Consider the following 22334-nt stretch of genomic DNA (forward strand, 5'->3'; position numbering starts at 1 on the left):
ATCTAAATTTTGAATGCAGAATAGAGCAGATCTACAAAAAACAACTTCAGTGGTTTGGACATGTGAACCAAATGAAACAACACAGGCTGCCTAACGTAGTACTGACAGGAAGAATTGGAGATAAGAGGCCACCAGGAAGACCCAAAAGAGAATAGCTCTAATGCCTAAAGGAAAACACAGGCTTTTAGAGTTATCAATAAATGATGCAAGATTCAAGAGATCGACAAAAATGGAGGACGATATCTAAATAGGGACTCAACCCATGCCAAACGGAAGAGTAGAACGATGATGATTTTCTTATCTCTTATAATTTGTACAATGTCTCGTATCCACAACAACAGGTGGAAGTTTATTCCACCTGGTGTTTACCTCAGGTTGTTTTAATTCTCCAACTACCAAGTGTGGTACCACACAGTTGGTTCATTAATCTGAGATTGCTGTTATCCACATGCATTTTTCAATTTTAAACTTCAGTTGCCACTTCTCAGCCCATCTGTTTTTAAGTAGGGTTTTTTTATTTTATTTTCATTTCCTAGACCTTGTTGCAGTAACATACCCTGCTTACTGTCATCAACCACCATGTTAACCTTTGTATCATCTGCAAACAATTAGACATTAAGCCTGATATGCTTTCATCAATATCTTTAATAAATATAGAAAACAACGAGTCAGGAATGAAATCTACACTAATAACATTAGTCCACAAAGAACAGTAACCACTGATAACCATTTTGTCTTCTCTCACTCAACCATCCCTCTATTCATAGCAGTAACCTGCCCTTCAAGTCACTGTGCTCCAATTTGTACAACAGACTTTTAAACAAGCTTGATGTCATGTTTAGATTTTCCTGAAATCTAAGCATGACAACAAAAAAATTTGCATCCATTTGCTTTGCTACTATGTCATAGCATCCAATCAGATAAGTCAGAGATCACCCCTTAAAAAATCAATGTTGTGATTGCAGCATAACTGCATTCCTGGCTATATGGTCCTACATTGAACCTAAATGAATGGTCCTAAATGAACCACTAGGTGGCAGTGATCACAGTGTGCTGAAGTGGGATTTACTCAAAGAGGTAACTACCATTAGGAGTAAAGGGAAGGGTTATTGCTTTCGTAAAGGCAACTACAATGGACTGAGACAGTATTTAAATTCTATACAGTGGGACGAACTGATGATGTTACCAACAGCAAATTCAAAATGGGAAGCATTCAAAGAACTTATCTTGGAAGCTACTAGGCTTTACATACCAACTAAGAAATATTGTTCAAGGTTTAGGCCTAAGTGGATGTCAGATAAACTAATGAGACATATGGCAGAGAAGAAAATTGCATGGGATACATACAAATTAACACGTGACACAGAAGCCTATGATAGATACAAGTTGATCTGTAACCAAGTTACAAAGGAGGTTAGGCAGATTACGAGAAATCTTTGGCAAGGGATGCAAAGAAAAACAGCAAAGAGTTCTTTACTTATGTAAACTCTAGAAGGAAGGGGATGAATCAGATTGGTCCACTTGATATCGATGGGTCAACTGTTGATGATCCTGCTCAGGTAGCTAACAAACTAAATTAATATTTTGCATCAACATTTACACATAAGGAGTTATTCAGAGAGGGGAATGCCAGAGGTGTATTCAACTCTGGCAGTAAGCTAGATAATCTTGTAATAACTGAGAGTAAAGTGGAGGAGAAATTGTTGAAGATAAATACAAGGAAGGCACCTGGGGTGGATGGGATCTATCCAGTTATATTAAAGGAGGCAGCAAAGGAAGTAAGCAAACCCTCAGCCATAATTATGAGAGCTTCCTTGGACTCAGGGAAAGTACCCACGGACTGGAGATGTGCAAATGTGACCCCAATTCACAAAGGAGGATCAAAGGGCGACACAAGTAATTATAGACCTGTTAGTTTAACTTCTGTTCCCGGAAAATTAACGGAGGCACTGGTTAAAGAAGCACTGCAGGATCATTTAGACAAGACTTCAGTTATAGCTCAGACACAGCATGGTTTTGTTAAGGGGAAGTCTTGCCTGACCAATTTGATTGGATACTATGATGCAGTCACAAAAGAACTGGATGCAGAGAATAACTTTGATATTATATACTTGGATCTTAGAAAGGCTTTTGATACTGTTGCACGTGGAAGACTGCAGCACAAATTGGAGCAGTATGGCATTGGAGGCAAATTGCTGCTATGGATAAAGGGGTGGTTGAGGGGGAGAAGACAGAGAGTGGTAATCAATGGACACTGCTCATCGTGGACTAATGTTATTAGTGGAGTCCCTCAGGGTTCAGTATTGGGTCCATTATTGTTTCCTGTATTTTATAAATGATACTGATGATGGTATATCAAGCTTAATGTCCAAGTTTGCAGACGATACAAAGGTTGGCAGGGTTGTCAAGGACACTACTGACACTATGCTACTGCAACAGGATCTGGAAAGGTTGAGCAGATGGGCTGAGAGGTGGCAAATGAAGTGTGACAAAAGTATTTTACATTGACAAATGTAAAATACTACATATGGGAAACAGCAACCCCAGAGCAATGTATCAACTCTGTGGTACTACACTGACAGTGGTAGAGAATGAAAGGGACCTGGGGGTGGTGTGTAGACGGGCTGCAAGAGTAGCTCATGGTGTATTGTCGATGATATATAGGAATTTTTCTAGCAGGGATAAGGAGGTGATTATTCCCTTGTATAAGGCAATGGTCAGGCCACACCTAGAGTACTATATAGAGGTCTGGAGGCCTCATTTGAAGAAGGATGTAGAGATGCTGGAACGAGTACAGAGAAGGGCAACAAGATTAGTGAATGGAACAAAGGGGTGCTCTTACGACGAAAGGCTTAAGTTTTGTAAATTACAGTGTCTGGAGACTAGGCACCAGCGAGGTGATCTGATAGAGGTGTATAAAGCCTTGAATGGTTTGAGCATGCTCAATGCTGATGGGATTCTTCCTCTTGCTCAGAATAATCACCTGATAGGGCATAAATTCAAATTGAGGAAAGACAGATGTAGGATAGACGTGCGGAAATTTGCCTTTAGCCAGCGGGTGGTTGGTTGGTGGAACACACTTCCATCCCTTGTCGTGGAAGTTGATAGCCTAAATAAGTTTAAGGCTCAGCTGGACAGGTATTTCGAACGAACAGAGGGGTGAAGTGGAAGTGGTTATTTTTTATTTATTTTATTTATTTTTTATTTTTTTGGCTGATGCTGCATAAGCTTGCTTTCTTGCATCAAATGCCTCTACTAATGCTAATTACAACTTTAACTAGTAACTATTATTTTGCTGAACAGAAGTCTAGCTGAGAGGTCTGTAATTACTCATGTCACCCTTTGTGAGCTAGGGATACATTCACACATCTCCAGTCCATAGGGACTTCCAAGAATTCTCCCATAATTATGGGTAAAGGTCAGTTTTCTCCTTTGCTGGCTCCGTTAATATAATTGGATAGATCACATCCACTCCAAGTGCCTTTTTTAAGTTTACCTTTAACAATTTTTCTTGTACTTTCATCTCAATTATCAAAACTCATTTAGTTCCTTGTCAGGATTTGATAAACTTCTATCAACCCCATTCCTAAAAAAATCATGTGTCAATGCAGATTAAAAAAATATCTATTCAGTTTCTGAGAAACTGACACTTACATTAATTCATCAAAGGTTTATTACAGTACTGTGAGTTCTCGTTAAAATTTTTAGCAAGAGCTAATAATTGCAGTACTCACCTCCAGGTGAGTACTGTAATTATAAGCTCTTACTGAAAATTTTAATTTCTAAGCATCGACAGTTAAATCATTCACATCTAGTAGACTGATGTGATTCACCTCCTAGTATTTACATAAGTAAAGAAGTCTTTTCTGATGTTTGAATAATTTGCCAGAGACTTCTCTCTTATTCTGCCTTGCCTTACTTAACCTCCTTTGTGACTGGTTTGCAGACCAGTTTTATATGCATCCTGTGCATTTTCTTCTCTGCAATGAGGCTCGTCTATGAAATCATCTATGAAAATTATTTTATTTATTTATTTTTTTTATCATTTAAAGTTCCAGAATGAGTAAAGTATGGTTAAGTATGCAATTTTTGTGTTTGTTTTGTGTACTTCTTTCATTAATCATGTAATTTTATTACCTTTTCTTTCATTAGTTAAGGTTTTTTTTTTTAAATTAATGAATAAAATTAAATAAAAAAATATTAAATTTTATGTCTGTTTATAACCATTTTATAATTTTCAGGTTTACCATTCTGAATAATACAAATAATACTGTTCCTCTCACCAGTTGAGTACTGATCATACTATCTTTCAATTGCAAAATTTTAAGTTTGGAGGAACCGAAAAAGTTGTTCTTGTTGAAAAACAGCCGCCTTAACAGTTAAGCATATCCTCATTGACTGCCTATTTTTTTTTTTTAATAGGCTGTCAATATTTAAGTTACGTCCATTTATACAACGATCTCTGACCATACTTTAAATTAAAAATATTAAATAAATAACAATTTGGCAAGCATAATTCAGCTCGGGAGGCCCATGTGCCATTGACCTCCAAACAACAACAAAATTTTAATTAATATTCTATCAGCTATTTTATGTATTCAGCATAGTCCAAACAGCAACAAAATTAATTAATATTCTATCAGATATTTTATGTATTCAGCATAGTCCAAACAGCAACAAAATTAATTAATATTCTATCAACTATTTTATGTATTCAGCTAATTAAGCCATCCCAATAATTCTGTTGGCATGGTAATATGTTTTTATACTCCTTATAATAATTGCTAAATACAGACTTAAGTTGCTATGGGAAATACTAGTAAATAAGTTTTTAAAATCAAAAGTACTTATAGGTAGTAATATCAAATACACATCATTACCGGGGATTTGAATATCATTTCTCACATAGAATTGCGAAACCTGTTATCTTATGAATTCAAATTTAGGACTAGTACAAATAATAGATTAAATATAATTAATAAACAAATACACATTGACCCAGTACAATTTTGCTTAAAACTGGCATACAAACATAAAACACCTTTGGAAGCTTTCCACATGGGGTTTACTCTCACCTACGAAGCTACAGAAAAACATAGGTGTTTTTTTTTTTTTTTTAAGGAGCATTACCAATTAAGGCCATATTGCTCTTGGATATGCGGTGGTCATTCCCTGACCTTTCCACATCCTCCATATTTGGTGGTGACGGGCTCGAACCCCAGTCTAATTAAGAAGTGTGTGCTACGCACTGCTGCTCCTTCCCAGCTGGCTAATGGAGGCGCCATATAGGTTTTATGATAAACAAAACAACCTACAAAGATACATGATATGTCCATAATTAGAAAGCAATTAAAGAAGATACAAACTAAGTTCATAATAACAAATATCGACAAAGCGGCCAACAACTAAAGCATTATATGCAAAAAATTCTATACTTTCACATTATTAAATGAGCTCAATAATAGCACAACTTACAAAATGGTAACATATAACCATAACACCATCATTAAGAAACTACTGATGCACAAAAGGTTAAAATTAATAAATCCAAACACCAAATTTCCTTATGTACATTGTACACCTAAGTTCCACAAATCCCCTATAGGATTCAGGTTTATCACATCATGTAGGAATAGTTATGCCACGCTCCCACATCAAAAACTGGAATCTCTACTAAACATCATATTAAGCAATATAGGTACATCTAGAATAATTCTTTATAACAGCCCAATATTAAAATGTTTAAATAACAACTCCAATACAATAGAAAAACTTATTTAATACTATTTCCCATAACAACTTAGTCTATTTAGCAATTATTATAAGGAGTATAAAAACATTACCATGCCAACAGAATTATTGGGACAGCTTAATTAACTTATGTTTATTCAATAGCTACATATTTAATGGAAACAATATATATAAACAACATACAGTATAGCAATGGGGGCCTGCAGCTCATGTCTAGTTGCTAATCTATATTTGCATCATTTTGAGCGAAACTTAAATAAAAACCTAATACTTTACCGATACATAGATGATATAATAGTAATAAATAAACCCAACTTTCTTAAAGATATAGTTAAGCATTACCCACCCGAATTTGAGATAGAATATACAAATAAGTTTAGTACCAATACTCTAGACAGAAATTTACATAGAAGATGAAACATTATACACTAAAGTATATGACAAGTGCAAAGAATTCAGATTTAAATCAATAGGCATAACGCACTGGCATTTTAATATTTCAAAGAGAATACACAGGAATATCATTGTTTCACAAAGCATTAGACTGATAAAAATATGTAATAATGGCAATAGTATCATAGAATCGCTTATAGAATTGAGGCCTAAGCTTATTAATAATGGATTTCCAGCTAATTTTATCACTAAACATCTTCACAAAGCCATTTTTAATAAATGGCACAATAATATATAAACCTAAATTACATCATAGCTAAAGTATTTTCTAAATAAGTATTTCAATTCTACTAGCTCTTAACCTTTAATATAATCCTCTTCTAAAAAATGAATAGCAAATGCTTAGAAAACGGTACTCACCTTGTATAAATCTGCAATAAATTTTTTTGATAGATGGTGGTTAAATTTAGGTTGAAAGAGCATTAAAAAGAACTAAGGCAGGGAATGGGGTGAAAATATTTTAAAACAGATTTTAAAATGAACGCAAAGAAGTAGAAATGCAGATCTCCAATCCTTGGTTGTCATAAAGAGGTTGAAAGACGTAAATGAAAAAAGAGAGAAGGCCGGTGGTGCCAATAGTCATTATGAAGGACTTTCGTGAGTAAACCGTCATCAGTTGGCAAATGGAAGAGAAGTGAGCGCGTGTTGTATTTAAAGTTTATCTAAACTCCCATGATGCTCTTTTTGACACGTGGGAACTTTAGCCGCGAGAGGTTCCAAGCCAGTGAAAGGTTGAAGGGAAGTTTAGCGTTAATAATTGAGATCAGAATGGTGACGGTACCAATTGATGGCGAGGGCTTCATATTGAAGAATTCTCTGTAGCTCGATCTAAGTTTAATAATAGTGATGGCAGAGTCAACAAGGGGGGGTGTGGTTGTGGGTTTGAGCATGGGTTGTTAACTCAGTGCAGGATTGACTTGTCTTGAAACTGTTGAAGTGGTAGTATGCGCGGGTATTGGAAGTTGTGGAGGAACCGAATTTGGTGGTAGTGTGCTGCGAGTTCCCTTACCATAGTGAACTCGCAGCACAATTCCGACGTACATTCAAAGATACCGACATCTCCTTCACCTTCTCCACTTACAATAAACTAAGTTCCCTATTTAATTCTTATAAAGATACACACAAATATCCCATCAATGATCTCAATAACTTAATATATCTCATAAAATGCCAACCGAACTGCAACACCTGTTACATCGGCAGCACTACCACCAAATTCGGTTCCTCCACAACTTCCAATACCCGCGCATACTACACTTCAACAGTTTCAAGACAAGTCAATCCTGCACTGAGTTAACAACCCATGCTCAAACCCACAACCACACCCTCCTTGTTGACTCTGCCATCACTATTATTAAACTTAGATCGAGCTACAGAATTCTTCAATATGAAGCCCTCACCATCGAATGGTACCGTCACCATTCTGATCTCAACATTATTAACGCTAAACTTCCCTTCAACCTTTCACCGGCTTGGAACCTCTCGCGGCTCAAGTTCCCACGTGTCAAAAAGAGCATCATGGGAGTTTAAACTTTAAATACAACACGCGCTCACTTCTCTTCCATTTGCTAACTGATGACGGTTTACTCACGAAAGTCCTTCGTAATGACTATTAGCACCACCGGTCTTCTCTCTTTTTTCATTTACGTCTTTCAACCTCTTTATGACAACAAAGGATTGGAGATCTGCATTTCAACTTCCTTGCGCTCATTTTAAAATCTGTTTTAAAATATTTTCACCTGCCTTAGTTCTTTTTAATGCTCTTTCAACCTAAATTTAAACAACATTTATCAAAAAAATTTATCGTAGATTTATACAAGGTGAGTACCGTTTTCTAAGCATTTGCTATTCATTTTTTAGTCAGATTTATCACGGTATTATAAGGTTACTATAATTTCACTATAATCCTCTTCTTGTTCACATAGTTTGCTATTACATTTCTCAATGTTCACTATAACCCTCTGCTTCTTTTTCACAAAGTTTGCTATTATAATGCTATAGTAGCTATTCTAAAATCACATTAGTCATTTGGAGGACCTGTACATATGTATATAGTAGGCACTGCCTTTACAGCATGTTACATATAGCTTACGCTCATTGAAAAAGTTGTACCTATATTTGTTCTTAAGGCAGTAATCAATTTCATCTTTTTTAAAGGGTATTTTTAATTTCTACATTGTAAAATATTTTAAAGGTATTTCATTCCAATTTTCTTGTTACCTCTCATTCAAAAATACTGAGAACCAACTATTCATTTCCATAGGGCATTCTATGAATAAAGTTCAAATTCTATAGCGTACAATTAAATTATAATTTCAGTTTATTAGTTAGCCCTAAAGTTTTTCGAAATTCAGAGTGCACTGCTTTCTTTGGTTAAAAATTATTAAATTTATTTAGTTTGTCCTTTAGTTATCTGAATTGAGAGGGTGCTGTTGTCGCTATTTGTTTGAGAATAAGTAACATGTGCTCACGTTACTTATTTCACGGTTATAGTAAACATTGAGAAATGTAATAGCAAATTATGTGAACAAAAATTCATTCTTTCACTTAGTACAGTTCAAGGTAGTAAGCTGTATTTTCCTATTTATTTATTTATTGTTTAAATTGGTTATTCTTAATTAACTGTTCTGTAAAGATTTTCTGCTATTTGGTATAATTGGTTAATTTAACAGTTCTGCAAAGATCATCTGCAATTTATTACTATATCAGTTAGGATGAATTACATTAATTATAAAGTTATCACAAATTTCAATTTTTATTTAAATATTCAACATTCAGGTATTTAGAATTAGTCATCCCTTCATTTCCTTATCGTTATTCTATATTTCATCATTATTGTAAACCTGTTTTTGTCCATTAAATACCATCCTTTAACCCCTAGTAGTCGTACCATGATCCCTTAAAGGGTCAGGCAGTTACACACATGGTATATCCTAAGTACCATTATATAAAGCTATTTTCTTTACTTTTCACTTTTTGTTATTTAACCCTAAATTTTTATATCTCAAGATCTATTAGAGCAATTTGAGGTATTATTACTATACTTATTCTTACTTCCTTTCTCCTTATGTCAACACCAGCTTCCTTTTGCACAAGTATAAATTAAATAAAATATAATCACAACTGAAATGAAAATTATGGTTGGCCCTCTATTTTCTGTATTATATTCTGTATATTCGTTTCAAAGCCTGTTTGCTGTTAAACTTAAAAGTTTAGCAAAAATCACCTTTATGTTTATTAATTGGACCTAGTTAAACAGGCAGACAGCAATCAGAAACAGACAGCCTTGCTAATTATTGGTGGGATATATTGAATGGGGTTAGCCCTTGAAAAAGTTCCATTCAATGTATCCGAATATCGATAATTAGCTACATAATCATTATTTTATTCTATATTTATATTATATTATTGCTAATTATATGTTTATTTCTAGGGTATGGCAATTTAGACCAACACAGGCTATCTTAGTCTTCATAGGTTCTTTTGGGCCTTACGGCGGGCTGTATACTTTTATGCCTATGTTTTAATACACTGAGTACCTATTATATTCTTACTATAGTAATTATATATATAAAGTAAACCCCCGCTATTCGCAATATCTGTATTCGTGGTCGCTGATTTAAACCTAAAAAAAAAAAGTGAATTTCAAAACGGCGTGAACATTTTCCGCCATAAAAAAAACATGGGAGTGGCTAAAATCATCTTGCCCAGTCCACAGAGTATTCTGTGGACCGGGCAAGACAGCACTCAGTGGATGGGGAAGGGTGACAAAATCGTGAGCGCAGATATTTCCCACTAATCCTTGTTCAGTATGTGTAAAGCGTTTGTCGTGAAAGGTTTCGTCTCTTGCTTTTAATTGATATGTTTACAAAAGTGAAAAATCTACCGTTTATTGCAGTGTGTTGGTGTAAACAGACTTTTTCGAGCGTGTTAACGTTAAAAGAAAGTGACTTTATTGTGGACAAGTTCCTTTCTAACCCTACAAAAATATGACTACAAATAAGGGAATTGTGAAAAGATCAAAGAAGGTGATGACATTAGTGAGTAAAATTGAGTTATTAGACAAAATTTCTAATGGTGAAAGTGTCTTGTCAGTGGCAAAACATTATAAAATCAATGAGACAACAGAACAATCAATCAAGAAATCGGGAAAAAAAATCCGTTGTAGTGTCCATGAAAATGCACTAATTGCTTCAAAAATTTGCTCTGTAACTCGTGATGTTAAATTAGGAAAAAAATGGAAAAGGAAAAATGGAAAATCTGTGAATAGAAGACCGAACTCAAAATAAAATCCCGTTAAGTTCACTCATCATTCGTGAAAAGGCAAAACACCTTTATCAACACTTTAGTGAAACTGGTGATAGCATTGGCGGGATAAGTTTTTTAGCTAGCAAAGGCTGGTTTGAAAGATTTAAAAATCGATATGGCCTTCATAACGTGAAACTTGTAGGCAAGTCTGCATCAGCAGATTTCGCGGCTGCAGAAAGTTTCTTGACTGAACTAAAAAAAATTAATTACGGACAAAGGATATATTCCTGAACAGGTGTTCAATGCAGACGAAACTGGGTTGTTTTGGAAGAGAATGCCAGCCAGAACATACTTAACACAAAATGAAAAATCTGCTCCTGGATTCCAAGCTTCCAAAGATAGGCTTACTCTTTTGTTTTGTGCAAATGCTAGTGGACACATGATCAAACCAATGCTCGTGTATAAATCGCAGAATCCACGTGTTTTGAAGGAAAAGAATAAAGGTCATCTTCCGGTTTATTGGAAATCCAATAAAAAAGCCTGGTAACAACTACACTTTTTAGAGAGTGGTTTAATAATAGCTTTGTGTGAGAGGTGGAAAGTTACTTAGCTTCAAAATCTTTGCCTTTCAAAGTTCTGTTTCTTATTGATAACGCACCAGGACATCCAAGCAGTCTAGAATTTGACCACTCAAATGTTGAAATTGTGTTTTTGCCACCCAACACCACATCACTTTTACAACCCTAGATCAAGATGTAATTTCTGCATTTAAGTCCTACGGTGTCAGAACTTTTACTAGCTTAATTGAAAAAAATGGAAAGGGAGTCAAGACTTAACTGTAAGTCAAAGTTGGAAAAATTATAACATTGCAGACTGCCTGATCAACATAAAGACATCAGTTGATGGGATAAGTGCATCTACAATTAACATGTGTTGGTAAAAATTGTGGCAAGAAGTGGTTGTTGCTAAAACAATCCCTAATGTCAATGAAGTGTTTGCCAATATTGTAGAAATAGCACAGGAAATAGAAGGCGGGGGCTTTGAAAACATCGATACAACAGACATTCAGGAACTTAGTGAGACTCATGCAGATGAACTTACAACGGAAGAGTTGGATGAATTAGTAACAAGGTCAAATGAAAACCAAAATGATCCTGAAGAGGAAGATCTCAACATTGTTAGACCAGAGTTAAATAGCAAATCATTAAAGGAAATCTTTAGCTTCTCCATACAACTTTCAGAAAAGGTGGTAAAAAAGAATCCTAATTTGGAAAGCAGCATCAAGTTTAAATGAGACCAAGAACAATTACTCTTGCCTTACGGAGAAATTCAAAAGGAGCTCAATAAAAAAATTGAAGAAACAAACTTCGATTAAGAGTTATTTTTCACCTAGCAACCCATGTTCTTGATATGTTTGTTTAAAGTGTCTAATAAATATTATATCTAATAAATTGTTTCTTATTTTCATTTTGATGCCTTATGCTTGTATTTCACTATGTACTGTCTACGTTTGTCTATGTACATAGTCATTATGTAGGTAAATACGTATAATACATACAGACAAAAATTTTAGACTAGTTTTTATTATATATTTCATACTTTGGAACGGAACCCTTTTATTACTATGGGTGCCATAACTCAGTATTCACGGCATTTCTCAGGAACGTAACCCCCCACTATTCGCGGGGGGTTACGTTCCTGAGAAAAGAGTTACTGAGTATATATAGTGGCAGACAAAAAAACTGCATCACCTCCAAAAAAGTAACATTCGTAGTGAAAACATAAGATGTTGTTTGATTACACTCATTTTGTTTGTCACAAAGCAAAGGCATTGCATCAGACAGCAATTGCAAGATATTGCATCAGCCATTTCTATAAATACAGCGTTGGAAGGGTATACACACTCATTAGTATCCTGTTTTGCAGAGGTGTAAGCATGGCTCCATATGTTCAGTTGACACCAAGAAAAAAAAGTGTAGCTGATGCTCTGTCCCAGGAAAGGCTTTCCACACGTGCTATCACTGATAAAATAGGCTGCCACCAGTCAACAGTATCCCAGGTGTTGAAATTAAAGTGTGAAACTGGTGATATGAAGAGGAAACCTGGATCAGGTCGTAAGAGAGTGGCTACACCTTCTCAAGATCGATATTTGAAATGGCTATGCCTTTGGAATCGGCATGCTTGTGCTTCTTATTTAAAACTGGACTTTGAGATGGCTTCTGGTGTTGAAACAAGTGCACGAACTATCCAAAGACAGCTTTCAGAGTGTAGTCTGCATGCCTATCAGCCAAGAAGAAGCCTTTGTTGACCCAAAAAAATGAGGAAGAAGCGACCTGCTTGGGCTAAAATGCATGTTTCATGGACAAAAGAGCAATGGGACACAGCATCTTTATTGACGAACCGAAATTCAACCTGCATGGCTCGGATGGGAAGTGATATGTCAGAAGACGAAAATCGGAGGCATACCATCCTGACTGCATAACACCAACTGTAAAGTTCCCAGCCAGTTGGATGGTCTGGGGATGCATAACAAGCAAAGGGGTGGGGCAAATTAAGTTTATTAATGGAACGGTGAATGCAGAAACCTAAACTGCTATCTTGGAGGAGTGCTGAAACCCATTATTAGGGATCATCACACAGATGTCCAAAACTGCATTTTTTGACAGGACTCAGCACCTTGCCACACATCAAAATTGGTAAGTTTTATACTATTTAGATTTAATGATGAGTTTGTCTTGTTGTCTCACAAGGCTTAAAACATACTTACACCAATGTTTTCCCTTGTTTTTCTCCCTTAAGGTGCAGTCATACCTCAGAAATGTTGGTATTACAGTGTTGGACCTGCCCAGAAACAGATCAGATTTGAACCCTATTTAAAATTGCTGGTACATAGTCATCTAAAATTGCTCAGAACATGCCAACACATAAGATTCAGCTGCAGGAGAGCATTGTAGGGGTGTGGTAACATTAAATTGGGCAACCGTATATCCAGAAGTTGATTAACTCTATGCCAGATCATTGCAAGACTGTAATTGCAGCTCGAGGAACAACAAAATATTGAGGACTTATTTTGCTGATTTACAGTAGATAATACTATTACGTTAACTTGTCATTTCAGTTTGTACACGCAAATGCAATAAAATGTATGTTTGGTTGTCGTGATTGCCATTTGCGTGATTTCTCATATTTCCACTAATTATTTCACCCTTTGGGAAGATATTTATGGCAATTAGGTATATCAGGTGGAGTCTTTTTATTGGATTTCATTCACAGAGATACATATACCCCATCTAACAAATGCACTTTGAACATTTCTGCAACCTACAATGCAGCACAAAACATATTTGCAAAATTCACAAGCAATGCAGTTTTTTTTCCACCACTATATATATATATATATATATATATATATATATATATATATATATATATATATCTGATAATTAAAATAAATCTGATATTTAAAATAAAATAAAAACATCAGCCAGTAGTATGGCAAAAAGGTAGAGCGAAACACAACGTAAAATAATATAAAATAAACAAACAGGGAAGGGAAAGTAAGGCTAATAAGACAAAAAAGTAGTCGATAATCCCCTGTATAATTTAGTCATTAAACCCAATTAATAAAAACGATGTAATTTTAAAATAATGCCAATTATAAATAATTTAGCGGTTCCTCCCCAGAAGGTACCAGTTCCAAAAGACGTGAAATATCACCAAAAAGGGGGTTAAAGAAACTACAAAAAAATTAAAATATCCAAATGATAGACTGACCATCATGCCCCATATCGACAGAGGACCACGAGGCAAATAATGGTCATGGAATCGCTGCATTTCAATCGTCATACAAATCATCGCAAAGGCGGAAATATCGAAGAACCAAACCACCCTACCATTCTCCAATAATATTCTCCGATTTGCATGGCGGTGGTCCTTATGGACCACCACCATGCAAATCGTGGTGGTCCATAAGATTTGCATGGCGGTGGTCCTTATGGACCACCGCCATGCAAATCGGAGAATATTATCGGAGAATGGTAGGGTGGTTTGGTTCTTCGATATTTCCGCCTTTGCGATGATTTGTATGACGATTGAAATGCAGCGATTCCATGACCATTATTTGCCTCGTGGTCCTCTGTCGATATGGGGCATGATGGTCAGTCTATCATTTGGATATTTTAATTTTTTTGTAGTTTCTTTAACCCCCTTTTTGGTGATATTTCACGTCTTTTGGAACTGGTACCTTCTGGGGAGGAACCGCTAAATTATTTATAATTGGCATTATTTTAAAATTACATTGTTTTTATTAATTGGGTTTAATGACTAAATTATACAGGGGATTATCGACTACTTTGTCTTATTACCCTTACTTTCCCTTCCCTGTTTGTTTATCTTATATTATTTTACGTTGTGTTTCGCTCTACCTTTTTGCCGTACTACTGGCTGATGTTTTTATTTTATTTTAAATATTAGATTTATTTTAATTATCAGATATAATTAGGCTTCATGTGGAGGATTTGCATTTGCTGCCTCTAATGATAGCTTCATATTTATTTATTTTTATTACCTTTGCCTAACTTTTATATTACATTATATATATATATATATATATGGGACACAGCATCTATATATATATATATATATATATATTTTTTTTTTTTTTTTTTTTTTTAACAAGGCATGCAATGTATTTACATAAGGTAATATCTAAATTAATACTTACTTTTCCTTTGCTATAATCCCACAATTTTAGTGTGCTTAAAAAAAAAAACAAAAAATTATAATGCATATATAGTAAATACAAAACCTATGCTATATAGTGACAAATTAGTAATATGAAAATCAAAAATATCCCAATGATATATGCTCACTTTCAAATGCTTCTATCGAAGCACTTTACAGCAATACCCCAGAAGAATGAGAAAAAACAGTCATTGTATTGATAGCATTGATCAATAAATTAAAGTATTGATCAATAAAATAAAGAAGTGAACTGAACATTTAATTTAATTTTACTAATACAATATAGTACAATTTAATTCGGAACGTGTTTTATAGTATTAAACAGGAAATCAAAAATTAATTTGTAATTAATTTGTAAATTATCCATGTACAATAGGTAAATTACCTAGTGTGTGTGTGAATACATTTACATGAATATAAATGCCTAACTAATAGATAGGGAAATTGGTTTTGGACTTTGGAAAAAATGGCATACAATTTCTAATACAATATAATTGGCAATGAGTTCCTTTTCATTTGCACATATCCCAAAAACACGCAATGCCCACATACAGTTTGGTGTGTCTTCAAAACACGTTTTTCTTTCTGGGATTATGTACATCCGCAAAAACAGATGCAATTAATATAGGAAGAAGCATATGAAGCTTCATTTGTTGCTTCACTGAATGTGACAAATCCTGTACATTTGAAACAGTTGATGAGAAGGGTAGGTGGAAGACGGCTGGGTACATCTACCAGGGGAAGAAGTAGATGACTTTGTTAGGAAGTGAATTTGAAAGTGTCTGCAATTCTGCCCAGTCACATTAGGAGGGAGTACATGTGAAAGAGCCTTGTCAATCAATTTGACCCTGTAGAAAATGTGCAAGGCTGATGGGGAAAAATTTTTCTCACCTTGATCCGTGTTTGTTAACAGGAAGGTTTTTTTTTTACAGAGATGGGATATGCTTGAATGAAAGGGATGCAAGAATATTTGTTGATACTATCGCGGCAATGATATGTAGGTCGGAAAACTGCTAGCTTGGGTGAAAACACAGACAAATTAGCTTAGCTAGAGCTGCAGGCAGAGGTGACAGTCATTCTTTCGCCTACTATTGATATGTACAGCAGCCTAGAAAACCACTCTGTCTTCTTCAGTGGAAGAAGACAGAGTGGTTATCAATGGGCACTGCTCTTTGTGGACTAATATTATTAGTGGACTTCTCTAGGGCAAGTACTGGACATTGTGGGGATAGTGGAGACATGAGACATGGAGTCACTCAGACAGGTCAGGAGGGGTTATGCTCTTAGTTAAGAAACATTAAATCCAAGGCACTGCACTCAGTCGAAAAAACTAACTCAACGTTGCACATGCATCCATTGCAATTTTCAGTCAATTTAGTGTGATATAAGCACAGGCAAACAAAACTGAGAGTAGGAGTGTGTTATAGGCCTAATGACTGGTGAGTATACCAAACATATACAGAGAAATTGAGTGGGCCAGAGAAAATAATGGAATTACTGGTTAAAGAAGTAATACAGGACCATCTGGATAGGCATGCAATAATACTGCAATCACAGCATGGATTTGTTAAGGACTAACAATCTGATAGGTTACTATGATACCATGACCGAGTAACTGGGTGCAAAAAATAATTTTGACATCGTATACTTAGATTTCAGGAAAGCTTTTCATACTGTTGCAATAAAAGACTGCTGTACAAACAGGAGCAATGTGGCATTCAGGGCAAGTTAACCACTCTGTCTTCTTCAGTGGAAGAAGACAGAGTGGTTATCAATGGGCACTGCTCTTTGTGGACTAATATTATTAGTGGACTTCTCTAGGGCAAGTACTGGGACCATTGTTGTTTTCAATATTTATCAATGATATCGATGAAGTTATATGAGGCTTAATGTCTAGGTTTGCAGATGATACAAAGTTTGGCAGGGTGATTAACAACAATCATCAGGGTGAGCTACTGCAACAAGATCTAGGAAAATTTGATCAGTGGCATGAGAAATGGCAATTGAAGTTAAACATTGATAAATGTAAGGTACTGCATAAGTTACTGTGGGGTAGCAATAATCCCAGAGTAACTTATCAACTGTGTGATACTACACTCAGGGTAGTGGAGAATAAAAAAGACCTGGGGGTAATGGTGCAGTCAGATACGAAATTCTTTGAGTTGTGTAGACATGCTGCCAGGACAGCTCACGGGGTTTTGTCAATGATATACAGAAACTTTGCTAGCAGGGATATTTGTATAAGGCCATGGTTAGGCTGCATCTTGAGTACTGTATACAGGTCTGGAGGTCTCACTTTAGGAAGGATATCGATCTACCAGAAGGGTTGCAGAGAAGGGCAAAGAGACTGGTGAAGGGAACAAAAGGGTGCTCTTACTTAGAAAGAGCTTCATTCCTGCAAATTAGTGTCTCAAGACTAGGCACCTGAGGAGATATATGACAGAGGTGTTTACACTTTGAATGAACTGAATAAACTGAATGTTAATGGCATTCTTCCACTTGTTGAGACTACACACAAGGTGGGCATAAATTCAAGTTGAGGAAGTATGATTGCAGGACAGATGTGTGGAAGTTTTCCTTCAGCCAGTGGGTAGCTGATTGTTGGAACAGGCTTCCATTTCTCGTTGTGGAAGCACATGGGTTAAATAAATTCATGGAGGGTACAGATGGGTGAAATGTGGTTTTTTTTTTTTTTTTTTTGGTTGATGCTATATAAGCTTGCTTTCTTGCATCATTTGCCATTACTACTACTATTACTTTATTGTCAATCTCATTCCATGCTGAAACACATACACTGCCTGCAGCATGTCGATTTCACATTATGCTTTGCTTTCGATTTGCTCAATACACAGTTGGAAATGTCTTTAAACCTTTTAAAGCATCAGGGCTTCTGCATTCCAATGATTAAGGGAGAGCTTCTCTGTGCCATAAGTTTACCACTAGGAGAATGGCAATCCATTGTAATTTCTCACCTTTAAATGAAAGCATTTTATATGATAGCCACTGTAAAAAAAAATTCAATTTCATCAGCATTGAAGATGTCATTCAGGTAGTATATCAACAAAACATTTTAAAATAATTCTCCTTCGTAGCTTTGGTATCAATGGCAGCACATCATAATTCCATCCATCCATCAGAAGACCAAATCGTAGGAGATATATTCATTCAATGTGCAAAAGATTCAACCTTAGTTTTTATAAGATTTTTGTCTATGAGAACTATTTCTGCATGCATAATCGTTACGTATTCCAAGAGTATTGCCGACCGGGCTAGCCGAGTACCTGCCCGGAAACCCAAAGGTCGCGGGTTCGATTCCCGCCTCGGGCTTGGATCAAAGTACTGCAAAAACCTTGGGAGGTGCAATATGGCCACAGAAGCCGATGCGCCAACAACTACCAAATCAAAAAAAAAAAAAAAAACCAAGAGTATCTTTTTAAGACCTGGATACTCCATCTTTTGTGCCCTGATTTTAGAGAAATCTACTACACTGTAGCAGATTTCTCTAAAATTTCAATCTTTTTATTGATCTAGGAGTACATTGATAAACAAGGTATTCTTAAGCATGGTGAACTGTTTAGCAATGTCGGTCTTAAAATGCACATCATTATCCACAGCTTACAAAAATAGGGAATTTGTTTGTCTTTCAAGGTTATTATAACTTGCTGGGACATTAAAAGGAAGGTTGCTATAAAAAGCTTTGACTGTGAACACACACACACACACTATCCAGACAAAACATTATGACCACTCCTGTATCTCAGCAAATGGCCATTCTGCCCTGGCTGATGGCACATGTATCGGTGGTGAGTACAGTAATACCCCGACTTACACGAACTCTGAGTTATGCGGTTCTTGATTTTTTTGTTTGGCAACACTGCCGCCCACTATCTTCAAGGTCGTTTTTCATATGCTATCGATATACAGTGCAACGGCGGAGAGTGAGAGCGAAAGATGAACAAAATTCAACTTTGCTGCCGCATGAGCTGCACACATATACAAGAATTTGCATTCCAATTGTCATATTTATATGTGTGCGTTCAAATGCGTGCTCAACTTTTGTCAGATATTACATCGTTTTCACGAAGAAAAAAAAAAAAAAAAACTTTCCAGGCTTTAAGGTTTCCAAAGACCGATTGACAGTGATGGTTGGCAGGAATGCAGCTGGTGACTGCAAGTTAAAACTTCTCTTAATTTATCGCTCCGAAAACCCAAGCGTTTTAAAAAATATATCTAAAATTAGTTTTCCAGTGATTTGGAAGTCAAATCATAAAGCTTGGGTGACAGCTTCCGTTTTTGAGGACTGGTTTGGTCACCACTTTATACTCGAAGTCGAACGTTATTGCAAGTCTAAACAGATTCCATTTAAAATGATGCTTCTTATTGACAATGCACCCGGTCACCCTCCTGCCACCCTAATTAATTTCAACCCACGTGTGAAAGTTGTGTTTTTGCCTCCAAACACAACCAGCTTGCTTCAACCGATGGACCAGGGAGTCATCAAAACATTCAAGGCCTACTACATGAGGCGTTCGTTTGCACGTCTGAATGAAGTTATGAAACAAAGTAGTGAGATATCTGTTAAAGACTTTTGGAAACAATTCAATGTTTTAGATGCCATAAGAATCATTGAAGAATCTCAGGATGAAATTCACAAAAAAACATTGAGTGGTGTCTGGAAGAAACTTTATCGATTTTTTTTCAAAAACGAGACGAAAACAACGCCAGAAACTGATCATGTCGCTCATGTGATAGAAGTTGTTAATCTTGCCAGGCAATTAGATTTGGAAGTCAATGGTGATGATGTCAACGAGTTGTTGGATTCACATAGTCAGAAGCTGACAATGAATGAGCTCGTAGAGATGCGTGAGCAAAACTTCACTGAACTATCCGACACTTCAGACCCAGTTCCACCAGAAAAGCACATGACAATTGCAAGCTTGACAGAAGGTCTCAGCTCAGTTAAAAAGGGCTTAAAAATTTTAGAAAACAGACTCCAACGAGGAACGCGTTATAGCTACAAAGCAAGGAATAAAAAATTATTAGCTACAAAGAAATTCTGCGTGAAAAAAAAAGGTGCGTGTCGTCAGACAAATTTGTTAGATTTCATGAAGCCATCGACATCGAAATAACTTTTTTACGTAACTCGTTTATTTTTTTAATACATATTTTGTATTAATATGTATAAAGAACTGCAATTTTATTAAATATTTTTCTTCTAAACTAGTGTTTTTGTTAGTCCTTGGTCCCAATTAAACAAAATTTATATGTATTTATATGCAAAGTTGTACCCCGACTTACGCGAATTCGACTTAAGCAATTTTCGTCGTACCCACCTATCGCGTAACTTCGGGGTATTACTGTATTTGTAAATGTGCTGCTGAAGGTTTGTGGAATGCAGCCTGTATGAAGTACTCAACTAACATGGGTAAGGAACGTGATCTGATGGACTTCAAAGAGGCGACTGTCTCTGGTGCTGGTTGAGGGGTGGCAGTATTATAGAAACTGTGAATCTTGTGGGCTGTTTGCAGAGTGCTCTAGTTAAGGCATTTCAAGAGTAGGCAAAGCAGCAGTCAGCAGGCCAATCGTAGGCACCCAAGACTCAGTGATGGCTGTGGCAAACACAAGTGTCCTGCTATGCTGTGTTGATGGTAGATGGAGGGCATGGCAACAAACTGCAGCAAGATATCACACTGGTATTCTAGTCCAACAGAAACAGGCAAGTGGCGGCAGTGTTTTGGTATGGAGGATGTTTTCCTGGTACTCTCCTGTGCACTCATATCCCTAGACTGCACTTTGAATGCTAAAAACTACCAAACCATCATGGCTTATCGGGGTTCACCCCCTCATGGGAAATGTCTTCCTGGAGGGCACAGGTGTGTTTCAGCAGGATAATGTGCCCTGCCATATTGTTAATATGGTTCAAGAGTGGTTCACTGAACACAAAAATGACTTCCAGATGCTACCTTGGCCACCGAATTTGCCTGATATGAATCCCATAGAACATCTCAGGGACTATGCAGATCGACAGATCCAGCATTTGGATCCTACACACTGACTACTCCAGGTCTACAGGACACAATCTGGTGACATGATACAATATACCTCCTGCAAACATTTGGAGAACTTAGAGTTCATGCCTCTATATGTGGTGGCGGTATTGACGGCAAGAGGAGAACACACCTACTATTAGGTAGGTGGTCATAATGTTGTTCTGACTGTGTGTGTGTGTGTGTGTGTGTGTGTGTTTTGAAATAACATTCATGTAATTAACTATGTGGGCAGGCTTAAATGCATAAAGAAATGGGATATGAAAATACATCTTAAAATCTAACTTAAGAAAATATACTGAATTTGAACTTGGAGTATACATGCAAAGAAAAGGAAATAGTAGGCTGAGGATAGCAACCTAAAGGAAGCAATGAAAAAAGAAGAAATATAAGAAAGGATTCTGAAAGCTAAAAGAAAGTGAGAAAATAATAAAAAATATACAATCAATATATGAAAAATCCGTACTGCTCTACACAGTGTCAGTATCAATGCACAAGTTTTCAGGAAATTTGGTGTTCAAATGGAAAACAAACAAAAAAAAATTGTATACAAAAGCCAAAGGTAAAAAAAGCTTTAAATATCAATAATGAAAGGAAAGAGGATGATGAAAATATCACAGCAAACATCATCGGGGAGGGGGGGGGTGACCAAAACGTGAAATATCTGAAATAGGTTTTCATAGTTTCATATATCGCCAACCAATGCAAAGTAGTAAAAGATTATTCAAGTAATAAAATGTAATAATAAATAAAATGTAAATTTTGAAACGGCATTGGCCAGGACCTACCACAAAGGTCACTATGCACACTACACAAGGCCATAGTGTTTTCAGACCAGCTAGCGTAGGTGGTTAAGCTTTGTACCACAAATGCAGTGAACACAATCAGGAAATGATATTTATATAGGTGGGGGGGGAAAGGGACAGTACAGGAGAAGAATAGAGTTGGGAAAACACTGCTAAACAGAATATAAATATGGTTATGGGCTTTATGATCTCAGCATGCCTGAGTAAGGTTTCTTTGTTTTGGCAATGTACTGCTCTTTATCTATATCATATTTAGCATTATTTCCCAACTCTGTTCTTTGCTGCT

At 36.1% G+C, this 22334-nt stretch overlaps 1 protein-coding gene across 2 annotated transcripts in view; it reads right to left on the reverse strand.

Annotated features, from left to right (window-relative positions):
- wds (WD repeat-containing protein wds) overlaps positions 1–22334 on the reverse strand; it is a 302400-nt gene that overhangs the window by 85729 nt on the left and 194337 nt on the right. For both annotated transcript variants that reach the window (XM_090371872.1, XM_090371871.1), the window contains exon 11: positions 15176–15209. In XM_090371872.1, the coding sequence (XP_090227998.1) occupies positions 15176–15209 (34 nt within the window). The remainder of the gene's footprint in view (positions 1–15175; positions 15210–22334) is intronic.

The sequence above is a fragment of the Mastigoproctus giganteus genome, chromosome 4, assembly GCF_048544385.1.
Source record: "Mastigoproctus giganteus isolate SK-2022 chromosome 4, ASM4854438v1, whole genome shotgun sequence".
Classification (NCBI taxonomy): Eukaryota; Metazoa; Arthropoda; class Arachnida; order Uropygi; family Thelyphonidae; genus Mastigoproctus; species Mastigoproctus giganteus.